The sequence below is a fragment of the Manduca sexta genome, chromosome 22 (genome assembly GCF_014839805.1).
Source record: "Manduca sexta isolate Smith_Timp_Sample1 chromosome 22, JHU_Msex_v1.0, whole genome shotgun sequence".
Classification (NCBI taxonomy): domain Eukaryota; kingdom Metazoa; phylum Arthropoda; class Insecta; order Lepidoptera; family Sphingidae; genus Manduca; species Manduca sexta.
In genome coordinates this window covers 15931276-15956902 of record NC_051136.1, presented here as the reverse complement: position 1 = coordinate 15956902, position 25627 = coordinate 15931276, and the positions used below count along the sequence as shown (strand labels likewise).

Sequence of the window (25627 nt, the reverse complement as noted above, 5' to 3'; positions counted from 1 at the left end):
GATACAATTCCAAACATACCACAGTCAAAACACACGTGCTCGTTGTAGCGGAAAGTCCTGTGCCACTTCTCGACGCATGGTCACCATACGCCATAATGAAGATTTAGCCTGCCTCAGATATCAACCATTCACTCCTTCATTCCGTTGCAGAGAGGAACGTATTGAGTTGTAAAATGTAACTTATAAATATTGTAAATACGTAAATATGGAAATTGTGAAAGTGACGGATAATTTAAGGTACTGTTATCATTTATTCTATTTGAGTGATAAGAGATAGTTATCAAACACTAATAACTACATTGTTTAGGTTTCTCGTGTCATATCTGATAAGAAAGGGCCTATGTAAGTAAAGTTTGTCATTTCAGTGTAAGATCATATTATAAAATGACAAATAAGTGGAAGTAAAATATTGGCTCTTGTTTACAGTATTTGTATAACTTGTAACTATTTGCAACTAGTTGTGTTAAATATTCTATGACATCAATCATAGTAATATAATGAAAATGAAATCTAAACGAAGTACCTATTAATTTGACATGATAACGACATTATTTTTTATTTATGTCATTAACAATTGTATATAAATAAATGCTACTATTGATAATAATAATTCAATCAAAATATACAAAATAAAATTATATTCTATAAGAGGTGTTATTAATTATAATTACATCAAGTGTAGACATTATAATCTGCAACTAATATACTTGTGTGTAACACATAACTTAATTTATATTTAACTCCGCAACTTATAAAATTATCTTTATGTAGGCTATATTGGTTAATGCACAAAATACATCATATATATTTTTTAGAGGAACTAAAAATTTATTATAATTTCAAATAAGCTATAATACTGATTATAAATTATTGAATAGTATACTTATACTTTTAGATATTATAAGATAGGAAAGTGTTCAAAAAGAAAATTAAATATTCTTGATATCGCAGTTACTAATGAAATCATTATGTTAATGTATTATTTATGTAATTGTATAACAGCATATGTCCTTTTAGTTCAATATGCCTTTTTGGGGATAACATTAGCTTATAATATTATGTTTTACAATGTTATGTTTGAGTGCCTCGCTAGAGTAGTTGTATTGCGTGCACGGTAAGATACCATCCTGGTCCAGGGTTCGAATCTCAGGTTGGAGAGTGATAATGAGTTTTCCTCGATTCCTGCGGGACCAGTGTGAGTTTAGCGATTTGTATACATTTGAATCGCTTTTGATTGGATTTTTCCGTTATGGCAATAGGTTTATTGACTCTATCACATGTGATAGAGTTCCACATATGGAACTCTAATAAGAATGGGTCATTGGAGTTTTAAAGTATGGGTATACTTGTAATGCGTTAGACTACTCATTCAGGAAAAGGTGTTTGTTTTTTTGTTATATTTACCTTGTCATATTAGAAATAAAGTTTGGACTCATTCTTTTATCGTTGTAAAATTAAGCGAAATGACAAATATCACAATCTTATGATAATAATTTAATTAATGTTTTTATGTTTACTCCAATGTTGAGATCGAAATATATCAATTTTTCAGATTTTATCGCGATTTATTATATTTTCTTTTTTCTCGACGTTTTAAAGAGTATTGGTCATCCGAAGAACTATCCTATTTTATACAAGATTAAACAAAACTAGCAGTTACTGCAAATTATTCGAAACTTCAAGAAAAAAATAAAAAACCGCAGTCAAGTCCGAAAACGAGTTTTACTTTAAAGTTTCTTAATATTATTTTTACGTCACAATTCACATTCTTAGAAAGAAAGAAAGAATAATTTACTGTCGCGGTATATATCTATATTATAAACAAAAAAAAATAAAGAAGAAAACCACTGAGTAATTAATTTCTATGTCAAAACCGCGACAACTAGGTGGCCATCTCAACAAACCAATGCTGTGTTATGACAAGCAAACACAGCATTGGTTTTCTGTAGCCACCTAATGTACTTACGTACCGACACCAAATCAACCATAAACATAATTCATTACAATATAATACCTGTTACATGTCAGAAATCGGTATTGAATGCGATCACATGGAATATTTTCCTCAATATATTTTTCAATGGTCCTGCCATCTCACGTGATATGAATCATAAGTCAAGTTAAAATTTCTATTACATTCTGTACTTAAAAAGGCATGTTCTCTAAAAAAGCAGCGATTGTCTAGTTAGGAGTAGAACGGGCATCCGAGAGGAGTGTCCGCAGGTTCAAAACCAAAGGAACGGCGTAAAATCTAAATAGCTCGCCGCCTTGTTTCATTCCTTCCTAGTTATTTAAATCCATCCAAAGGCTGTCTGAAATAATTCGCCGACAGCGATAAAACCGCCATTTGTCCTTCCTTTTTTCATATTCTTTATTGTATATTTGACTTTCCTATAAGACCCCTTAATGTTTAAAGAGTTTAAATAAATAAATAAAATAAATCGATATAACGGTGAAGGAAAATATCGTGAAAAAACCTGCATACCTAAAAGTTCTCTATAGGAATTTCGAGGGTATGTGAAGTCTATCAATCCGCACTAGGCCAGCGTGGTGGACTAAGGTCTAATCCCTCTTAGTAGTAGAGTAGGCCCGTGCCAACAGTGGGACAGTATATAATACAGGGCTGATATTATTATTATTATATAAATCGCTGTATCGTAAGCCCCTTAAGGATTAGTTTACACTGATTGTTTGCACAGCGCTCTTTATATCTTTTCTATCTATTGTTGTCTAATCCATATCTCACGTTACAATCCGCCTTGTTGACGTAGTAATTCAAGCCTGATGGGTTGGTGACGTCACTGTAGAGCCCTGACTTCAGATTAATAGAAAGTGGCCTAGATTTATAGGATCATGCAATTCGTAGTATTTTTTTAATCATAAAAGTGGTGTTAGTTGCTTTGTTCGTTACTTAACTAGGAGTACAAAAAGTAAATTTCTAATTATTATAAGAAGGAAGAATATGACACATCAGTAATGTTTTAATTAGTTATTATTATTTTTTATTAGAGGTTGATTAGTTTCGTATCGGCTAATATTCCTAACCAACGGATATTAATTTTATACGACGGTGCATTCCATAGTATTTCAAATATAGTGTTTTGTAATCATCAGCGCATAATATTTACATAACAGACATAAAAGAATTACATCAATTCACACGCCCATGTTTTGAGAAATTGTTTGAATTTAATAAACAACTTATAATATCCAATTCAAGTGTGATAATATGTTAAATGCCGATAGCCTAGTAGGAAGTGGAACGGACTACCGAGACGAATGTCTGCAAGTACAAAACCCAAGGTCATGCATCTCTTATCTCTTATCTTTCTAAAATGATTTGTGTATTCTTTGTAAATCGCTTACTTTAACGGTAAAGAAAACGTCGTGAGGAAACCTGCATACCTGAGGAATTTTCTATAAGAATTTTGAGGGTATGTTAAGTCTACCAAATCGTGTTAGGCCAGTGTGGTGGACTAAGGCCTAATCTCTCAGTAGTAGAGAAGGCCCGTGCCCAACAGTGGGATAGTATATAATAGAGAGTTAATATTGAAATCAAACTAATTTTCGGATTCTATCGCGGTGTTAGTATTTTATTTTCTTCCGACGTTTCGAAGACTTTGCAGCCTTCATGGTCACGTTAATATTATCAATATATTCGAGCAACTGAGACGGCTTTCAGTAATATCAGTTTAATTCAACATATTGACAATAGTAATCGTTAAAGTATCTATAGATTAATTAAAATCGTTAAGTTGTTCAGAAATACCAATTATGTATATATTAATATTAATCTTACCTTCAATGTAGCATCTTCTGTAATATTTATAGAATCTTTCTATGATTATAAATTATTTTTAAATAAATTGCTGGCGCTAAAAGGAATAATAGCCCAGCATCGTGCCTTGGAACAGCATGATAAATTACGTAAAAAATCGTAAATCTGTTCCCGAGGGACATACATCTATAGGTTTCAAATAAAATCATAATCTACGCACATACGCTCTCGCCTTTTATCCCTGAAAGAGTAGGCAGAGGCGCATCTAGTGCAGCCACTTTACGCCGTGTGTATTCCTTCCCATGGTGTGATAGAAGGCGAACCTATAACTATACGGGGCACAAGTTCTAAACTCCAGGCTGATACTGAATAGAAACACCTGATATCACTTTTCCCGATCCGAGAATCGAACCTGAGACTTCAGCATTGCAGTACCGCAATACAACTACGTCTGCAAGGCATAATGCACACCAAATAAAAAATAAATACAAATAAAAATTGGTAGGCGTGAGTTAAGTACCAAAGATGTAATTTCTACTCAAAATTCGTACTTAATAATATTTAAGTTGTTCTTAGAGATACCCCATGTTTCACTTATGATAAAATCCTTACGAAGTAATGAACATACAAGATGATACGAGTTCCTTAAAGACAGATAATCTTAAGTATAACATGACTTAGAACGAAATACCTGCGCTCATACATTTTAAGTATGTCATTTGTAATATTTATACTCCAAGGTCGACACAAACATGTAGCTCGTTATGTTATTTACATACAATTACACCTTTATGACTGAAGGGTAGTCAGACACATGTGTTTACACGCTTGTGTCACTCGGGTGTTTGCGGACGAACCTTGCTTAAGGGGTTTCAAACCCCAAGATTGATAAACAAAGGTGTGGAATCAATACTTGCATATCAAATATTTGTATAATACTAGCTTTTGCTCGCGGGTTCACCCGCGTGAAGGCGTTTTCGGGATATTTTTTTTTCCGACTTACTTGATATATAGGTATCTTAATATTGTAACTAAATTACACAAAATCATAATAACTTGTAGCCTATGTGTTATTTTGATGTACAGCCAATATCACTGTAAAGTTTCATCTAAATCAGTTCAGTAGTTTATTCGTGAAAGAGGAACAAACATACATACATCCATCCTCACACACTTTCGCATTATATTAGTAGGATTATAACATTTATAACGGCGATAGTTTAATTGGGTGTGGAACGAACTGCCGAGACGTATGTCCGAAGGTCCGAAGGTGTCCGAGGAAAAACCCAAGGCACCTCTGACATTTTCTAAAAATTATGGGTGTATTCTTTATGAATTATCGCTTGCTTTAACGGTAAAGGAAAATATCGTGAGGAAACATGCATACCTTAGAAATTTATTTATTTATTTATTTTTATTTATTTATTTATTTAACACAAAACAGGTTACAACTAAAAATACACCAATTATTGATTACAAAATATGCTTACTTCTAATCGCAACCCAAAACTTGTGTATAAAGAAAAGTTAATTATAGCGGACGAGTTTACAATATTACAAAGTAGATAGAAATGTTACGTTATTATTATGAATATTAAAGTTATTTTAACTGTAGAAACTAAATGTAAGTAGTAGTAAATATTTTACCGATTTCTATAAGAATTTTGAGATTGTGTGAATCTACCAATCCGCACTAGGCCAGCGTGGTGGACTAAGGCCTCAGTAATAGAGGAGATCGCGCCCAGCAGTTAAAACAGTATATGATAAAGCGCTGATATAAAAATATACATATTTTTATGTAATATTTGCTGTGGTTTATGGCCGATTTAGCTTCCCTACGTCAATTAAAATGACTACTGAAATCCAGTGCTGTAATTTGATTATCATAAAGACTTATGCTGAGATGGCCACCTAAGTGTCACGATTGGGATATGAAATATGTTTTGTTGCACTTTGTTATTATTCTTTCTTTCTATCAAGTGCTTACTAAAATAAGTCACAAGGAAGAACACTTTAACTCCGGGTGGAATTATTTCGTGATAATTGGCAATGCTAAAATCATTAATGAAGTAGTGGAGCCTACTAAGAGAACATAGGACGAAGAACACAAACAATTACACTGTGGTTGCTATAGATTTAAATAACGTATAGCTAAATTATCTTCCGAACGTTGTTTCTTGAAGCTATTTAGCATATTGTTCCTTAATCTGAACTACAAAAAACAAATGGTACATTTAATTATAACAAGAGAACCTAAAAAATACGACCTCAACTATTTTTAAACAATAAAAAATACAGTTAGTGATTTTCCGCAATGAACTTGTTGCTTCAACTCATAGCAACTTCTGCGTAATGACAGCTAAACGTGTTCGTGATGACTTTATCATTGATCCATAAAGAAAATTAGACTTTGTCTAATCATAGCAAAAAAACAGCGAAACAATATGTATAAAAATTATAATCACACTTTGTCTTGTAACTATATCATTATTTAAGCCTAGCTCTATGATCCTAGAAGATATTATCTAGACCGATCATTAATTTCTCAGAGAAACTGTGTACCAGTTTAATTATAAATTTTCCATTAGAAGATAAATGTAACAAATGGACAAAGGAGTTTAATGGAAATGGCATACTGACAACCCAATAACGGTAATATTTAATAAACAATCTGAATCTTAATATTCAATTCAATCTGGAGAATAAACCAATGAAAATAGGGCATTTGTAACATTTCAAAAAAACTTTGTTCCGATTGGTTCATTTTCACGATAGATCGAAAGAAGCGATTAGGATCGTATATTGAAAATAACTGATAATTTCGACAACTATAAATCTACTGACAATAAACTTATTACGCCAGCTAATTAACTATAAGCATTCTACAAAAACCATAGAGTCGTCGATACTTTGTTCTTATTGTTCCAATCTTCAATCCGATTCCAAAAATAAACGAATTAAATCAACTCATTTGTTAGCATTAAAATAACTTTGTGCTAATTAGTCACATTTTGAGATAAATCAAAAAAAAACATTGAGATCGGTTATTGAAAATGATAAGTAAAGCCACGAGCAAACGCTAGTTATAAATGCGTGTGTTCTTATTTGCTATGAAGAATGCAAACTCGTGCCACGGGTAATTTACTGGGTGACAGGCAGTCTAGTAATTGCTTGGAGGAACATCAGCCCCGGGACATCAATCGGTAAGAGTCATTAGCCCTTGGGTGGCCATCTAGCCCGGTTAAGACGATTGATCATTCAAATGAATAGTTGGTTAGCTAGTTATTACTTTAGCAACATATATGATGGTTGTTACGCGTTTAGATGAACTCAATTTGTTAACCTCACACGTTGTATGGCTAGTTCTACATATTTTTGGGGATCTGATACTGGTCTGGTAGGTGAGGATGTGATACCAAGCTAAACTCAAATTCGAAAAGTTGTTTTTTTGCCTGGCAATTCAAATCATGGGCTTATTCATTATAATGCCATCTTCTAAAACGCTTTAACGCCACAGTTACCTTCTTCTTCCACACAAAATATTATCACAAGGAATCTTAAAGGAATAAGGTACAAAACGAAAATGGAATATATTTTTTTAACGGGGAATTGCCCGCTTTCGTTTAAATAAAACAAAATATTTATGTGGCACCAATTTGATTTATTATCTCTAATCCCTATCTATTGAATCATTCATCACTGTCTCCAACTAATACAAATATAATACTAAATTTATAATTCCATTTCTTATATCAACCTTGTAATCATACGGCTGGAAATAGATCTTTACATATAAAGGAGTTATGTTTGAATCCAATATATTCAACCTTATTCAAATGACATTTAAATATTAGTAGTAATTCAGCATCTTGAGATACACATCTTTTTACAATTATTTATTATGTATGAAAATAATCTACCAAAGGAATACCAAGCAATCTTATATTTTACATTTACCAATTCTAAGAAATTCTGACTTCGATATGTCAAAACAGATCAATTAAGTACCGTTCAGAACAACATCAAAGAGCATTTAAAAATTGTTTTTATAGATTTAATTAGTACAAAACCGGAATCTCAGTTACAATTGTGAATTTTTGTAGCAATTGTTCAGATTCTCTCACGCACATCTTCATGCTTGGCTGGACAGGCGAGCAGCAAACGTAATAACACATTTCATTAACAGGATTGTTTTAATGACATCAGCTGTGTATTATGTATTGTGAACTTTTCCACTGCTGGGCACGGGCCTCCTCTACTACTGAGAGGGATTAGGCCTCACACTTCACACACCCTTCAATTTCTATAAGGAACTTCTAAGGTACGCAGGTTTCCTCTCAATGTTTTCCTTCACAGTTACAGCAAGCGATAATTCACAAAGAATACAAATATATTAGAAAAGTCAGAGGTGTGCGCCCCGCCTAGACTATTAAAATAGTTTAAGCCATAATCCACCACGCAGGTCTAGTAATGACAAATATATCAAACTAAAATGCTTCTTAAAAGATAAATATGAAATGTCTTCAATGAAAACCATAATTTTACTAAATGTTTAATCTAACTTTAGACTTTATTTAACATCTCTGAACAAAGTATTAAGTATAATTTATCATATTCAAATTAAAAATTTATTTTCAGCACGAGATATTGTTGAAATATACCTATTTCTGCTTTAATATGTAACATAATCTACAGAATACATTAATTATTAATCGTTGCTACCGAAATGGTAATGAAATTTCGTGAGGACACCCAAACAACTCGTTGGTACGCGTTAGTCGAGAAATTATTAATTTTTCATTCGCAACTGTATGTGTTTACATCAATCATCGGAGTTGTGTTGTGTATGTAAACAAATACGTACCTAATTATAAATATAATTATACCTATTGTTTTAAGTACATTGGTTCATTACTAGTATCATTCCACATTTTTTTAAAACCGTGCTAAGTAGGTAATTGTACTCATTCGTATAATATGCTCTACAGCACGGGTGCCAAGTGTTTATTGCCATGCCACTCCACTGCCTAAAATAAAAATTCCCACGGCCCCCCCAAAATATCTAGCTTTTGCCCGCGGTTTCGCCCGTGATTTTTCGGCATAAATATGCCGGAATAGAAAAGTAGCTTATGTCCTTCCTAGGGTGTCAAACTATACCCATACCAAATTTGATCGAAATCTGTTGGGTAGTTTTTGAGTGTATCGCGTTCAGATAGACAGATGCGGCGGAAGACTTCGTTTTATCATATTACGTATTTTAGATCTCTTAAAAGGAGAAATTCAGTCATACATGATTGTTGCGTAACTTTAATCGTGTACTCAGCGAACGCAACTGAAGGTCTTAAAAGGAATAAATTTTGCAGTTTTAACAACATTTTCGTAGATGCTCCGCTCCTATTGAACATAGTGTAATCTTAACTTATAACCTTCGTCGATAAATAGGTTATCCAACACTAAAATACTTTTTCGATGCGGTAGGTCAGTGGTTCCTGAGATTAGCGTGTTCAAACAAACAAACTCTTCAACTTTATATTATAGTATAAAAATATAAATTAGTAAATATTTGTTTACGTTTTCGCCAAGAAGCCGGTGGCCAAAGTATACCTTTATTATTTTGTTCATTACATTTTATGCTTTACTGTAAAGGAATACAAATTCCCTTTACGGCTCGTTTTGTGCCCTGTTTCACTTCTACGTGAGATTGCCCCTTTTTTTGTGAACCGGCACATTTTTATATTTGTCTGGCTTCAACTCTTTAGGAATGTCACAACTGGCAGTTATTTTTTAATTATTTTTTACCTCTAGAGTTTGTTCGTCTATAATAAGTATGTATGTCAGTAATCCGCACCAGACCAGCGTGATGGACTAAGGCCTAATCCCTCTCAGAAGTAGAGGAGGCCCGTGCTCAGCAGTGGGCAAGTATATAATACAGGGCTGATATTATTATTAATGCTCAATTATCAAATCGAAGTTTTATTTCTGGCATCGAATTTTAGAAAAAGCTCCTTTATATTTAGATCTTAACTCTATTTTACATTTAGTACCACAAATTTTATGAATAAAATAAAAGCTAATATTTAAATTCCATTATTGGAATGATTGCCTTGTTGAATGGTTCCTAAGAGCTAAGGAAAACTTGATATTTAAACCGCAAACCCCTATACATATGTATAGGTAGGTACTTGAAATTGGAGCCGAGAGCATTTCCAATTGAACTAGAATTCGTATTCAATTGAATTGAAGAGGTTTCGTTGTGAAAGTCAATGTTTATCCGCTATATAATTTTAATTGCCGCGTTAAGGTCTCTATTTCGATACCCAGCTCGGGTAAAGTGATTTTATTTATTGCTCAGTATAAACTCAGAGTCGAAATTTGTGTCCGAAATCACGATAGACTCGCCTAGTTGCACCTCTACCTACCCCTATGCGTATAAAAGGCGTGAACCTGTGTATTATTTCAGAGTGGCTGACAGCCGGGATAATATGAATTCAACCACACACTCGACTGTGACTCTCGATAGAAAAGGAGTGGAGGAGCCAGAGGAATATGACCCCTTTGAACATCGGAATATTACGCACCCCACTTCGTAAGTGATCATTGTTATATAAAATGGGAGAGTGTTTTTGATGTGAATGGAACTATGGTTTGATCTGTAAATGGACAGCTTTATAATTTTTAAAAAAAATATGGTTTCTGTAAAACTTTCACTGTAGGAAGGTTTACTGGTCTATCATATGTGAGAGTCCGGATTAGGTTCCCGTTTGAAGAACACTGTAGCCAGTGGCGAGCGCAGTGAAATACTAAACATTACTTTGTAATTCAACGTGTTGGATGGTATTTCTACTGTTTATGAGCAGTCGTTTTGCTTACCATCAGGCGAATGGTAAGCTCGTCTCGCCATTCAGTGCAATAAAAAAAATGCTATCAGTGGTAAATGCTGTATACACCTGTTAGTAGCACATATATTAGGTGCTGTTCCTTATTGTTTTATTGCACTGAATGTTATATGTGCTGTTGATAAACCTTATTAAAAATAAGTAAAGACAGATTATATTACAAATAAATAAGAAAAAAATATTAGAACACCTCAACCAAAACTTAAACTAATTCTACTATCATTGCGTATCCTCATAAATCGAAACATAATAAATCAGCATTAAGAACAAATTTATAAAAGGCTCTACATAATATATCGTAGTTATGTTTGCTTAGTAATTATTAGTTGGTAGATTTTGGTTTTAATTTGTCTTTCTTTTGTTTTTATTTTTGTAAAATATGAACATTGCGTAGTAATCTGTGAGTGTTGTGTACTTTTATAATTAGTATACACATCAGAATGTGACTTTACTACTTTTATGTTATAAACAAGAAATGCGTGTACTGTTGGAAAACCTTATTTAAATAAAATAAAAAAATAAATAAAAGACAGATATACAATCAAAAGCTATATAACTAGATATAAAAATATAGTAATTTAACTAAATTGTATGCTAACAAATTGTTTGAAATTTATGCCTTACTTTTATTATCTGGAAGCTATACTTTTTTAAGAAATATTTTGAATTTACTAAATACGCTTCGGTGATAAAATATAATCTAACAAATTACACAGCTAAAAGACGCCCCGAAAAAATTATAAGAAGCCTTTCAAACATTAAAAATAAAGTTTTCTATGCGAAACTTATCTTGTAAACTTGTAAAGTAGCGTTAAGAAATGTAAAACATTATGCTTAAGAAATTTTGTCTATGATATAATTTTATGATATTACAAAGATCTTTTTAAAAAGATTTCTCATGTTTACGCGAATGTAAGACATCGAAATTAAAGTAGCTTTCGCATTTTGTCGCTGTTTTTTTTGCATTTAAATTTTCCCCCGTCGTTTTGACGACTTTGCTGCCTTCATAGTATTGTATCATGGTATTTCGATACGTTTTAAAATATCTGGAATGCTTCTATAATCCCTGCAGATTAGATTTTCGTTAAGCCTCAAGTTGCTTCCACCCGGTTAACGACTATACATAAAGTACTCATAGTGCTCCTGAGTTTTTCACGTTCCGGGATCAGCCTATGTACATCCGGTTTCAAAAAGGCCGGCATAATTGCGTCATTTGCCGTGGGATAATCATTTATCGCCAGTCGACACTCTATCTGGACCTCACGCTGCTTACCATTAGGTACAGTAGGGTCACTGTGCCGTGACGTGAGAAAAAAAGATGAACTGCATCCCCTTTTGCAAGCTTAGCTTTAAAACGAATTTTCAACAATAATTCTTTATTTAAACTTTTTGCTTATTCGAATTTAAGGCTGAATACACTAATATATATTAAAATTAGCTTTGGTTCGCGGCTACGCCCGTGTGAATAAATAAATCCGGGATAAAATTCCCACTTTATGTTTTCCCGGGATAAAACGAAGCCTATATTTTAAGATAGATCTCTAGTATCATCATAAAAACTGCATTCAACTCAATGAAGTAGTTTTTGCGTGATGCGTGCAGAAACTACAAACATACGGACAGACAAAAATACTTTAAACTGTTATTTTGTCTTCTATTGCTCCAATAGAGACCCCAATTTATTCTTTCTTTAATATCTATAGTATATATACATCGGCCTGTTACAATTTCATTATATTTAAATATAATGTTTAAGTTTATCTCCAATTAAATTATTCTCTTTGGTAAATATGATACGTATTTGAACTGTTTTAATAAGTCTCTAATTCCCGTGGTAAAACGTATAACAACAAAATTTGTTGACTTTAATACTAAATATTTCACAACTATCTTTTATTATGCATTCAGATTTTGTGAAAAATAATTTCATCTAAAGAACCGCGTAAACGCTGTCTTGTCGCATCAGATACGACACAATTCTAGTAACAGTCCATTAATATTTCGTTTTTATAGAATTTCAATGACAACACTTAGCTGTTTAGTTGAAGCAAACGTGAAATAGTCAACTGTAAATATTTCTTTAAAAAGAATAGATTTCCAAAATTAAAAACAGGGCATACTTTTCATAAGCACATTCGACATTTTCAGCGACGATAGCCTAGTTGGGTGTGAAACGGACTGCCGAGACGAATGCCCACAAATTCGAATCCCAAGGTCACACACCACTGACTGTGCAAAATATATTTTTATATTCTTTGTTAATTGTCGCTTGTTTTAACGGTGAACGAATACATTGTAAGGAAAATTACATACCTGAAAAGTTATCTATGGGCATTTTGAGGGTGTGTGAAGTCTACCAATCAGCTCTATGCCAGCGTCGACTAAGCCCTGATTCCTTTCAGCAGTAGAGGAGGCCCGTGCCCAACAGTGGCACAGTATATAAGGCTGATATATATAATATATTTATAATTGTCATAAATTTATCTAAGAAACATTTCTGGAACATAGCGAGTTACTCTTTACCAATATAATGTAGCAAATAAAATAAACGTTGTTGATCGTATTATCCCAAGTTACTGGTTACGATGATAAAATTGGGACGGACAAGAGCGGTTGTCAGCATTTCACGTTATACTGCGCAAGGATTGCTGTGAATAAATTAGATTAGCCTTCAACAAAGTAACGTCTGACATAATACGAACAAATGATATTAATTTTAATATTATTTGTGCTGCTGTATACCGGTTGCAGACCAAAAACGAAGCTAAGTCTAGCTCTCATAGATAAGGAAATTAGACATAGCATAGTTTATATAGTTTAAGCTCTGCACATAAGTTCAAAATAATATCTCAACTATTTGAGGTAAGCTAAATTTAGTATACTTAGTTCTTGGTTTGCACCTCGCATTAATTCCATTTGTCTTGTAATTGTATATGGGTTTCGGACTTGGAAGCCCTAGCTTCGATTCTCGTTGGGAAACTGTACACTTACATGTGTCTACCTTCAAAATAAGTATAATTAGTAATACTATCTCATTCCAGGACTCTGGGAGCATTTTTCCATCTCCTCAAATCGTCACTTGGGTCAGGTTTCCTGGCCATGCCGGCTGCCTTCAGAAATACAGGACTGATCCCAGGATGTATAGGAACTGCTTTAGTGGCAGTGATAGCCACACACTGCGTGCACATTCTGGTAAACTTAATTTTATACTATAAAATTATATTTTCAACTCCTCCCTATATATATTTACCTATCTTCCTTTTTGATAAATTTCGTTGCGGACTAGAGACAGATTAGTGTTTCCTGAGACTTGCCGAGTTTCACCGCTCGGTGTCATTAAATGCGTGTCATTTATTTAATTACATTCAGTTAACACAACAATAAAACCTACATCGAAATCTGTTCAGCCATTTTCCTAGCAAAAAACATCACAAACAAACAGACTGTTATTTACATCCATGAGATTCATAAGACCGTTCATTTTGATTTTATTAGTATTCCCCATTACTTTACAAAAAAATCCAATTTGAATCGTATGTACTAGACCGTAAGTAACTAGTACAAGCAATCTAATAAATTTGTATTATTCTCCTGTAATAGGTAACATACGCGAGCGTGTGGGTTGTTTCATACAATATTATACGTTCAAAAATTCATAAATAATATTGGTTAAGGAAAAAAACAAACACTAAACAAGTTAATTTGGATGACAGAAGATATTAAGAAACGTGTGACGTCATCGCACATTTCTCCAATTGAAGCCATTTACGATCACATAGTGCCAACTAAAAATAAATTTATTGGTATAAATATATAATATTTTTATTCATGTAGCATTTAAACTCCATAATTTATGCGGATGTCATGAAATAAGACATTGTTTTGCATATTATTAGATACCTATTATCATTAAAATCTAAAGCACGTCTTTATTGACTCGCCTTCCTTCACTATTTGATTACATTTCATTTTTCCTTCCCTCCATATCGTAGACTGCGTAAACTATTACTAATAACTCTCAGCTTAGAAAAGATTTGAAACAACCAGACCCTAGTCTTGTATTAACGATTGTACGGAGGCACGTCTTTTATTGGTTATAATTTGTATATTTGATATTATTTTATTTAGAAATATTTGATTTTAATGCATAGATAAAGTCTCATAGTATTGTTTTTACGATAATTTGTAACACGTTTATGTTAGCTTATTGTCATAAAACCAGTTTAATTCAAGTGTTGATTACTTACAGTGAACGCAAAACAGTAGTGTATACGTGTAATATAATCAATGATATACGTGTTATTTATTTTTTTCAGGTTAAGTTGTATATAGGGTTAGGGACTCGGCCCGGCGGTCGCCCGAAGGTCACCATCAAATCCGGGCGGCTCAACGCCGGGCCGTAAGGCACGGTTACCCCAGCATAACCGCTCAGTCGCCCCCCACGAAGACTGGGCGGTAGTAATAAGGGACTTTCTCCGCGAAACCAAAAAAAAAAAAAAAGTCTTCTATGGCAGATTTTAACACCTTGTATACGGTGGTCGCTATTCGAGCAGATAGAAAATTATGATATTCCACTAGCAAAACTGTGACTTATCGCAATTAAGTTGCTCTCCCTATCATTTGCTACCTTTCATAAGACAACTTGTCTATTTATGCGTGGCGGGTAAACTGGCATAGACTCGCTGAAATTCCGGTAGTTTGGGACACCGAAGGCGGTATGAAATAACCTATCCGTTTATACTACCTACCTTAAATATCACGATTATTAAAGATAGTATAAAAGATAATATGATTTCAATAATAAACGTTATTAAAAAGCTCAGCAATGGTAATATTGGCTTCTAATATTAACTATAACAAGCGATATATGACTCTCTATCACAATACAGAGCTGTGGATCTAATTTCACACGCGCTTAGGCAATATCGATAGTGGTGCGTGTTTCGAATTTAAATACAATAACTCGATACCAAATGTTTATCGAATTATAATGAGGATTTAGAAGTGTTTAAAATCATGAATCTCCTATTATCAGGTTTTTATAGACTTGAATTACTAGGTAGACCAATAGTTTCGGCCAATAAAAATGTTGAATGTTTCGTCACTTGTCAAAATTATGTCGCCATGTAATTTACAGTGACTGCCCTAAAATATTTGTCCGAACGAGCTGCTTATGTCACAGTATAGGACTTCCAATCCTTTAAGCGACTTACTTTAACATACATATATCTCACTAAAGAGAATGCAATTATAAACGTCGTAAAGAGTAAATAATTTGTGGAGCTCATGAGGTTTTCATCTCTTCACAAACTCCACGTATAATAAAAGTCTTATTTTCTAGTAAGTATATAATGTTTATTACTTTAATGCTTTTTATTTTACATAATCACAAACAGTGAAACTTTGTGCCCGCGCGGGGTTCGCACCTAACAATAACCGCTGTAGGCTAAGGCGTGTAATTTCAATGAGTGACTGATCGCCACATATTCCTACGCTTAATAGAATTTTATAAGTTATAGATCACTCAACTAAGTTTCTTATCCATCAATTCTTTTTGTAGTCCTGAAAATGATTTATTACTAATGTCCCCAGGTATCAACTTCCAGAGAAGTTTGTAAGGAAGCAAGAACAGCTGCCATGAGCTACACAGACACCTGTGAGTGGGTGTTCAAGTTAGGACCTAAGAAATTAAGAAAATACTCAACACACGTCAGGTAACATACAAGAAATATATTTTGTGATAATCGGAACACCTCTTATAGTTTTTCCTAGAACAATTTGTTAATATTTTGTTCCACGCGCATGACGTATTTCGGGGATTTTGATTAGTATCTTATATGAGGATAAAACAGAAAGAAAATATATAGTACTAGCTTTTGCTCGCGGCTTCGCCCGCGTGAAGGTGTTTTCCAGGATAAAATTCCACTGTTTGATAAAAGTCTTGCTACATATTTTCCCGGTACTTATAGGTTCAAACTAATTTTATCCCCAATCTATAATTTCAGTTCAATCAGTCGAAAATCTAAGAACATTTATACAAACTTTCATCCCCTATTTTATCCCCTTAAGGGTAGAATTTATCAAAATCCTTTCTTAGGGGATGCCTACGTCATAGTAGCTTTATGCATGTAAAGTCTTAGCCCGATCCGTCCAATGGTTTGGGCTGTTCCTTGATATATCACTGTCAGTCACCTTTGAGTTATATATTATATTAACAACTGAAGTTAGCTAAAATTGAGTTTCTCGAAGCCGACCACTATTTATGTACTATGTATGTATTTTGAGACTATACAATTTTGTCGCGTTCGCGATTCACTTTCACTTTTGTTGAGTTTCAGAACGCGATATTAGATCCTCCAACGCGCACGCGAATTTGAACTTTATGCAGCGGTAATAAATTACAAATTGACTCTACGTATTAGTTAGAAAACGTTTGTATGGGAAATAGAAAAATGCTGTTTTGAGGATTTTCCCGGCAATTATTCGAATTTTTCTCACCTTTTAAACCTTCCCTAGACCTCCACGAATAATTCAAGACCAAGATAAGATAAATCCGTTCAGCCGTTCTCGAGTTTTAGTGAGACTAACGAACAGCAATTCATTTTTATATATATAGATATTCATATTTGCCCTTCATAAAATGTAATGTTTATACATGCATAAAAATCTGATCTTAGCAAATAGGAGATACAGATGTAAGTGCCAGTGTTTTTGCTACATTTTATATTATAACATATAAATTTTTGGTCCTTATTAGTTTTAATAATGTAGTAAGTAATGTTTAAAATAGACGTGCATAAAAATATGATAACTCCTCAGTATAATTATGTAAGGAATACAAAATCATTTCATTATATTAATTAAACCTGTGGGAAGACTAGGCAATGGTAGACTCTTCTCTCCTACTTATCGCCTATGATACTACTTATGCTGGTCGCCTTTTACATATTTAAATATCCGTAGTTATATAAGAGATTTTCGTTGTTATTTAAAAATAATTATTATTCTTATAAATTGTTTTGACGTATCATAAGTGCTACTTTTTTCGCCTGCGTCATAAATAATGTATTTTATTATATTCTCCTCATGTCGAATTCAAAATATCTCCAATTAGTATCCATATTTGATTACCGGTATTTCCAATTATGAGTCAAATAACGCGAGTATTACGCCATTTATAATCCCATTCCGGGAAAACCATATCTACTAAGAGATGCAAGATATTAGTCAATCTTGACCTAAGAAATGGGCACGAGGATAATAGTATTTTACGAATTTTGTGTATTGTAAATGTTTATTTCCTCTTGATCTACTTCTCAAGTCCTTAGTTTTTTGTATGAGCTATGGACTGTTATGGGAAGTGTTGGGTTCGGTTACCGGATCGGACCGAAATGCTCAGGAGTAAATCCCTCCTAAAGGATTGACACCTACATTAGCCGGTCGTAAAAACAAAGTCAAATTCACGCGTTATAAAATCTTGGTGCAATTCTCAACATTACATTTTTCTGGGTACATTAAATTTGATAGTAAAGAGCTGATGGTTAGATACTTCATGTTTGAACACTATTCTTGAAAAATATTTTTACACTGTGAAGACGCAAGCAAAGCTAAAATATTATAATGAACAAAAGAAGAAAAATGTGAATTTCAAATGCTTTCAAAGTGCATTGACACTTAGAATCTTTAACTGAACAAAGGCAATTACTGGTTTGACTGATAGGCCAAGCGTTTGGGTGTTGAGCGGAATTCTAATGTCTAGACGTTCTGATTTAATCTTCGATCAGCCAGTCTGTTTTCACTATTATAACTGAATTTTTCTACGAAGGCACTCATGTTCCCAAATTATCAACTTAGCATATCAGTTCACTTGGGGTATTGGCCTCCAAATCGCTATGTTATGATGCATTTGTTATTATAAATTTTTAATATGTTTTAAATTAACACATCAAGCGATCAGTGATTTTCTTTGAATCCTTAATGTTTGACTTCGATAAAAACAATACAATATTGACTAATAAAGATTAACGCGGTTCAAATAATATATAACTTACCTTTTTGCAGACACTTCGTGGATTCCGCGATGGCTGGCGTATGCCTTGGTGGTACTAGTGTCTACGTCATATTTATTGCCTCTTCGCTTAAAGATGTAAGTATTTTATTTATATAATTGCCGGCAACCAACATAAGCACGCTATGGCGTGGTAGGAATTTTTTGTAAGTTAGTGTGTCCATTATATCTGTACAAGATAATCAAGGAAGCCTGAAGTAAAGTTTGTCAGTGCCCACCTTAAAAGACGTCTTGGCGTTGCCTAGAATAAGCTTTGCGTTTACAGCGGCCTCGCGTTGCGCAAGTCTTTCGTTGACTTCGTTGATTTTTTTTATTCACGTCAGCTGTTCCCTTAGATAAAACATCCTTACCCACACCAATATTTGATTTTGCTTACTTATTTTGTTGCATTTTAAAAATGAGAACGGTTAGATAAAAAGTTTTTTCGAACTAGATATTAAAAATCAAAAAAAGCTGGATATGCTTGTACTGTTTGCAAAATGCTGAGCATGGATTGCAATGTAATGGATTTCTACGTAGCTCTACTTTTTTTGGGAACTATGAGTAACGGGTACATTTAACCCTTATTTAATATCAACACTCCAAAAAAGTTTGATAACATTGTATTGTATTCGAATGTCGGTCAATAAAATTATTTGAATATGATTTTAGCAAACAGGTGCCTTAACAAAGAAAATAATTCAAGGATTTTTTAATATTATATTTTTGTCTACACGTTAATAGCTAAAAAATATTCAGTAGGACCAGAACAAAAATCATAGAATCTCACTATTTTTAAAGAACAAATAACATATTTTTAACCGACCATAGATGGCAACTCAATTCGTTGTATTTTTCTTTGTTCTTTGTAAATAATTATTTTTGTGTTCGATTTCGTATAAATTTGGAACAGCAACGTTTTAATTTCATTTATATACGACCATGGTCTTCGAGAATGCAGAAGAGAACTCCTCAAAATTAAATAGGATTTTGATGATAATTTTTGTGTTGGGTTCAATATAGCTTCAAGATATTAGTATATTAAAATTATTGTTGTTCGACCTTGAACTTTGAAAATGCAACATACAACTCGTGTTTCTATGTTCATAATATGAATATTACGATTAATGCAGAATAACTGCAACTTTATATAAAATTATCAATCTGATATTCTTAGTATCGCAAAATAGACTAAATTTTCGGGCTTAGCAAAACTTATTTACTTAAAGTATGTAGCTATTCAACCACGTTATCAGTATTAACTTGATCCAGTGCAAGCTCTTACGTCTACAGATTATCTAATGTTTAGAAGAGGCTTAAGCTTTTATCACATAGTGGCTTGAAAAAATAACGAATATTAACCGGATATTTGGTATTCATGTTTTAGTAAATTTTATGTTAATGTTATATCGAATGTGAGTTAATGTAATGTAAAGCTGTATCTTTTAAAAAATACGTTGTTTTATCTATATCAGACACTTCAGGATTTAAGATTCATTGTTAAACTGCTACCTATATAAATAAGCATTACATAATAAAATATTCAATGACCTAGAAAATAAATACCAAAATACTATGGCAAAGATGAAAAGACTTCCTAAGTTTAATATCCTCATATTTTATCCAAGATACAATAATACTTATGTACAAACCTACCAAACATTCAATCTACCAAAGAAATAAATTATAATTCTTATAATTGGCATAGTCTTCGCTCCAAGACTTTATATAAATAAACTGCTCTAAACAAGAATATTTTTTTTTCTCTGTATCATACATTACAGTTAGCCGAGTTAATATTGACGAAATCTACATAATGGATAAACATTTACAGGTTCAAATAAATTATATCATTTTATTTCATATACATCTCAGAATTTTTTGTTTTTAGATTTTCGACCACTTCATCCCAGAACATAAGCTGTCCGTAGAAGCATACTGCGGTATACTCCTGGTTCCTCTGATTCTTATAACCCAGATCCGATATCTTAAATTCTTGGTGCCTTTCTCGATTTTCGCCAATGTCTGCCTGGTGCTGACCTTTGGCATCACATGCTACTACACATTCCAAGACATACCCTGGCCTAACGAAGCTGAGCTGATCACGGGAGTGACAAGATGGCCTTTGTTTTTAAGGTATGTTTTATTAAAGTTTTTTTAAGTTCTAAGAGCTCTAATGTACCTACTATCTACATATTTACAGATTACAAAATCTCGTAAAGTTCTCGAAACTTAACAAATTCAGTTTCATTTGGTCAATAGGCAAAATCTTATGGTCCAAGTTTTATTTTCAGTTAAATTTAATGGAAATACCTGCAAGTTATCTTGTAGTGATTGCCACTACTCCACAAAATATACAGGTGTAAATTTACTCAAAAGAATCTGTAAATATTTCCAAACGGAACACACTACCTCTTTCAAACAGCTACGTATTAGTAAAGTCAAATCAAAAATACCAATTTAGATGGATTCCCTCTTAAACAGCCTCAAAACTTAACATTGTATTACTTTTTATTATTTTTAGTACTTATTTTGGAATTTAATTTTACTTTTCATAGCAAGGAATGCGACTTTCACCATTCAGTTTTAATTAAAAATTCTAGCTCTAATTAAATAGTTACACGTCTATTTCTTTCAACGCAATTTTAAGGGCCTGTTTTACCAGTTTCAAATTAATTTTATTTAATACTTATTGTGTAAAACAATAAACAAATAATGTTAATAGTACTCATTTTATTATCATTTATTTTGGAGCGTAGATTAGAGTGTGACTGTTGTATTTGTTCGGCTTATACATTTATGTATCGAGTAGCATTTACTCAGAAGTTTTTAAAGAAGCCCTAAATATCCATGATTAAATATACGAATAATACAAATATTCGCATTTAAGAACCTAAAATATCCTATAAATTAATTACATAACATTTTTTTTTTTTTTTTATTAGGTTCACCAACTGTTATCACATTATTAAATTGTGTTATAGAATAGCTAAATATAGTGCTAAACTAATTGTGAATCAAGCTTATAAGTAAACACAACGTTTCAATACATAAGGTTATAACGACTCTATAATGTTTAATTTGTACAAATAAGAAAAAGATTTATAAATTAGTCTTACAGCTAATATTTTTTTGCAGTACAGCAATATTTGCAATGGAAGGCATAAATGTGGTTATGCCAATCGAGAACGAAATGGCAAAACCGAAGCATTTTCTCGGATGTCCCGGAGTTTTAAACAGCACCATGATTTTTGTAGCCGTAGTCTACGGGATTGTCGGAATATTCGGCTATTTGAAGTATGGTAACACTGTACAAGGAAGTGTTACTTTGAATCTGCCTCAAGGTGAAATGTAAGTATACACTCATAATCTACATGAGATTAGTATTAATGTGCTAGGTTTATGAACTGCTAAGTTTTCGGATCAATTTCGAGTATTAATTTTTTTATTTGTAACAATTGTTTTGCCCGTGATAAAACTACGCGCCTAGTATGCGACAATGTTGCACGATCATATTATGATGAGGAACTAGGTGTGGCTCACGGCTTCACCCTTGTTAAAAGTATTACATTCTACAAAAGTCCTTAAAACGATTCATAACGCCATTTGTATGCTTCACGCGTCATCTACTTAAAAGGCAGATTAAAAATCCATTATTTCACATGAGCAAATTACTGGGATATAAAAGCTATGTGTTAATCTAAGACATGTTCTACCAATGTGCTAAATTTCGTCCAAATCCGTCTAGCTATTTCTGCTTTTACTTCTAACAAACATCCAAACATTTTCACAAACTTCCGCATTTAAATAAGTAAGAAGGAAAATAAGATAAGAAGTAAGTTTTATTGGCATTCAGAAAACAATCTTAGACTATCAATTACGAATTTAAATAAAAAACTTTATACAAAATTTCTCTCAATTTTCAATTATTCCGCGCGAAAAGAGATACTTAAGGTAATTAGGTAAATTTATATTTCACTGAAGTTCTTTATCGTCATAATAAAAAACTTTTAGTTTAAAAGTGTTATAAGCAATATTTCATCTTAAAACTCTGAAACTTTCATTTAGTTGATTTTCGCCTTTATGATCACAAAAAAAGAATAAAGGAATTTAAACTATAATCGCTTTGGTGTTCATCAAATTTTGAGTGAATAATATCTAAAACTTTGAATTTATCAAAAACACGCCCAGAGCTCCTATTTCCTAAAACAAAGTTTTTAGAATAAGGAAATACTTATATACTATATAACTGTGGCTATATCTTCTAAACTAATGATTTCTTATGTTTACGCGAATGTTAGACATTAAAATTAAAAATTTGTATAATGTAGGTAGATATTGTAACTTTGACTTTGCGGATGAACAACCTCAGTCCCTCCCGTGACCATGAATGCTGCAAAGTCTTCGAAACGTCGAGAGAAAACTAAAATTGTAACACCGCGACAAAATCCGAAAAATAGTTTTAATTTTAATGATCTAAACTAATGTTAGCCAAAAATATATCCAAAGTATGGTAATAATCGATCATTCTTCTTCTTCTTTTACGTTATGGCTGCCACCGTTTATCGATCATTCATAAATAATATATTTATCTTCTTTAAGGAAGAACAGGTCAATTATAACTCTAAACTTATTAATTTACGAAATTACGGCAAAACTTTGCAAATTAGCAAGGTCAAAAGGCGTCTTCAACGTAAAATGTGCTGTTTGAGATGTTAAGTTGTATTAAACTCAAAATTAATTAATGCTATTAATTTTGAGGCGTATTTTGATTATACAAACATGGATACTAATGGATAAAGTTTGAATACTTTTAAGTGCTAATAATTTGAATTTATTGTATAAGATATTGGAGAAACGACGATCTAAGGGTGGCAAATACTAGTAGTATTGGTTATTAGTGATAACCTCGTAAGGGTATCGAATACGGACTGGTTGGATGACAATTTATTTTTAGGGGTTCATATCTAAAAAAAAAATTATAGAATTACTAGTGTGTCCACCGGTTCGTTGGTCTGTCCCTTTTTCGCAGGAGCGTGAAGGGGTATCAACTTATATCAAATAGGTAATCGGGTATACGGTCTCTTCCAGTCGTGTAAAATTCAATGCGATCAAAGATATGACTGTTTAATGTTGTATATTTTCGCATATTTTGCGATATCAGAAAGAAATCAATACCTAGAGGTAAATAATGGAGAATAATAAAGGGCGTACCTGTCGCCATATCGGGCTCAAATTCTAGAATTAATTCCAAAATCGTCTATTTTTAGATTGGCGCTGGTGGCAAAAGTGTTGGTAGCCACAGCGGTATTCTTCACGTATTGTCTTCAAATGTACGCACCAATGGACATTATATGGACGCGGCTTCGAGGAAATTTCAGTAAGAGATACCACAATGTCAGCCAAATAGGAATGAGGACTATCAGCGTTATTTTAACTGGTGAGTTCACAAGCAAACACCCTACCTGGGAATCAAACTGAAGATCTCAGGTTTCCTAATTTCTAGACACGACAGTCGCTAAAAATAGATTTACATTTCTTTGCTTTCAGTTGTGCTGGCCGCAGCAGTTCCGGACTTAGAGCTTCTCATCGGACTGGTGGGAGCCATATTCTTCTCCACACTGGGTCTCCTGATCCCGGTGGTCGTGGAAACAGTCCACAAATGGCACAGAGGGCTGGGACCCTGCGGCATCATACTGTGGAAGAACTTTCTATTGTTATTGTTTTATTTTGTTGTGCTGTTATCTGGGTGTTACTCCGCGATTAGCGAAATTGTTGCCAAATATACGAGATAAGTTCGTTTTTTGTTTTGCTTAAGCTTGCCTACTGTTAATTGTTAAAAAAAACTATATCAAAACACAATTGGCCAGCCATTGTAATTAAGAATACAAATATTCGCGCAATAGCAATGAATTTGTACCGGCATCGATGGTAGTGGCATAAATAATATCTAAGGTAAGGTGTAAGAATTGCATCATGCAAAACAGCCTTTGCTACTTTATCTTGCAATAAAAAAAGACATTGTATGTGTAAACAGGAAAAGTTACAAATCTACAGCATTTCCTATCCACGATAGAGATCTAAATATGTCGTGAAACGTGCTACGCTTTGCGCTTCTTGAGCCAGGTGCGTATTTATAATTTGTAGGAAAATAATTATTTGACATTTTCAAAAAAAAAAAACTTAATAAGTACTTAAGTATAAAAAAAATCATTGCTTAGGTGCCGTGAAATCACAAGAATAGGCATTCGTTTTAAATAGATAGTACTGTAGGTTTTTATCTATCTGGTCCCTACAAAACAAATTTAAATATTATTGTAATTTGCAGCAAAGAAAATTGTGGATCACAGTCCTTTTGTAACCAATATTACTATAATTTATTATTCATTCTATCATCTACCATCATTAAAGTTTTATTAAAATTATATAGGTTAATTATATAGGTTGACTGCCTCGGTGGCGTAGTTGTATTGCATGTCCGGTACAATAGCGCTCTGAGGTCCTGGGTTCAAATCCCGGGTCGGGCAAAGTGATATTTGGGTTTTTCTGCTCAGTATCAGCCCGGAGTCTGGAATTTGTGCCCGATATGGCGATAGGCTCGCCCCCTATCACATCATGGGACGGAACATACTTGGCGGAAAGTGGGTACCCTAGTTGCGCCTCTGCATACCCTTTCGGGGATAAATGCGTGATGTTATGTATGTATGTATATAGGTTAAGCAAATTTCAACTAAAATGTAAGCAATTTGCTGAAAAAATAACGAGACATTTTACAATATATACAATACATGTTTTTTTAAACACGTGCGCGGCAAAGTGACCCCACTGATACCTGATGGTAAGTGGAGTGGGGTCCTATAGACTGTCGACTGACGAGAGATGATTACCCCTCGACAATTGACACAA

The 25627-nt window shown here is 33.2% G+C and overlaps 1 protein-coding gene across 2 annotated transcripts; it reads left to right on the top strand.

The window, feature by feature from the left end:
* Positions 1–114: 114 nt before the first annotated feature.
* Positions 115–24522, top strand: LOC115448637 (proton-coupled amino acid transporter-like protein CG1139). Of its 2 annotated transcripts, none has more exons than XM_030176129.2 (9): positions 115–237; positions 10239–10364; positions 13716–13866; positions 16267–16388; positions 18736–18820; positions 20613–20857; positions 21860–22072; positions 23992–24161; positions 24272–24522. In XM_030176129.2, the coding sequence occupies exons 1-9, from the start codon at positions 206–208 to the stop codon at positions 24514–24516; spliced, it is 1389 nt and encodes a 462-aa protein (XP_030031989.2). In that variant the 5' UTR covers positions 115–205; the 3' UTR covers positions 24517–24522. The 2 variants fall into 2 exon arrangements, with proteins under 2 accessions (XP_030031989.2, XP_030031990.2); XM_030176130.2 differs by lacking the exon at positions 115–237 and adding an exon at positions 7844–7928.
* Positions 24523–25627: the final 1105 nt, after the last annotated feature.

What these genes read in the sequence shown, in the direction of transcription:
- LOC115448637 (XM_030176129.2), top strand. Translation starts at nt 206, where the DNA reads ATGGAAATTGTGAAAGTGACGGATAATTTAAG. An exon ending in AATATTACGCACCCCACTTC is followed by an intron (nt 10,365 to 13,715) that starts GTAAGTGATCAT and finishes ATCTCATTCCAG; the next exon opens with GACTCTGGGAGCATTTTTCC. An exon ending in AGATGGCCTTTGTTTTTAAG is followed by an intron (nt 20,858 to 21,859) that starts GTATGTTTTATT and finishes ATTTTTTTGCAG; the next exon opens with TACAGCAATATTTGCAATGG.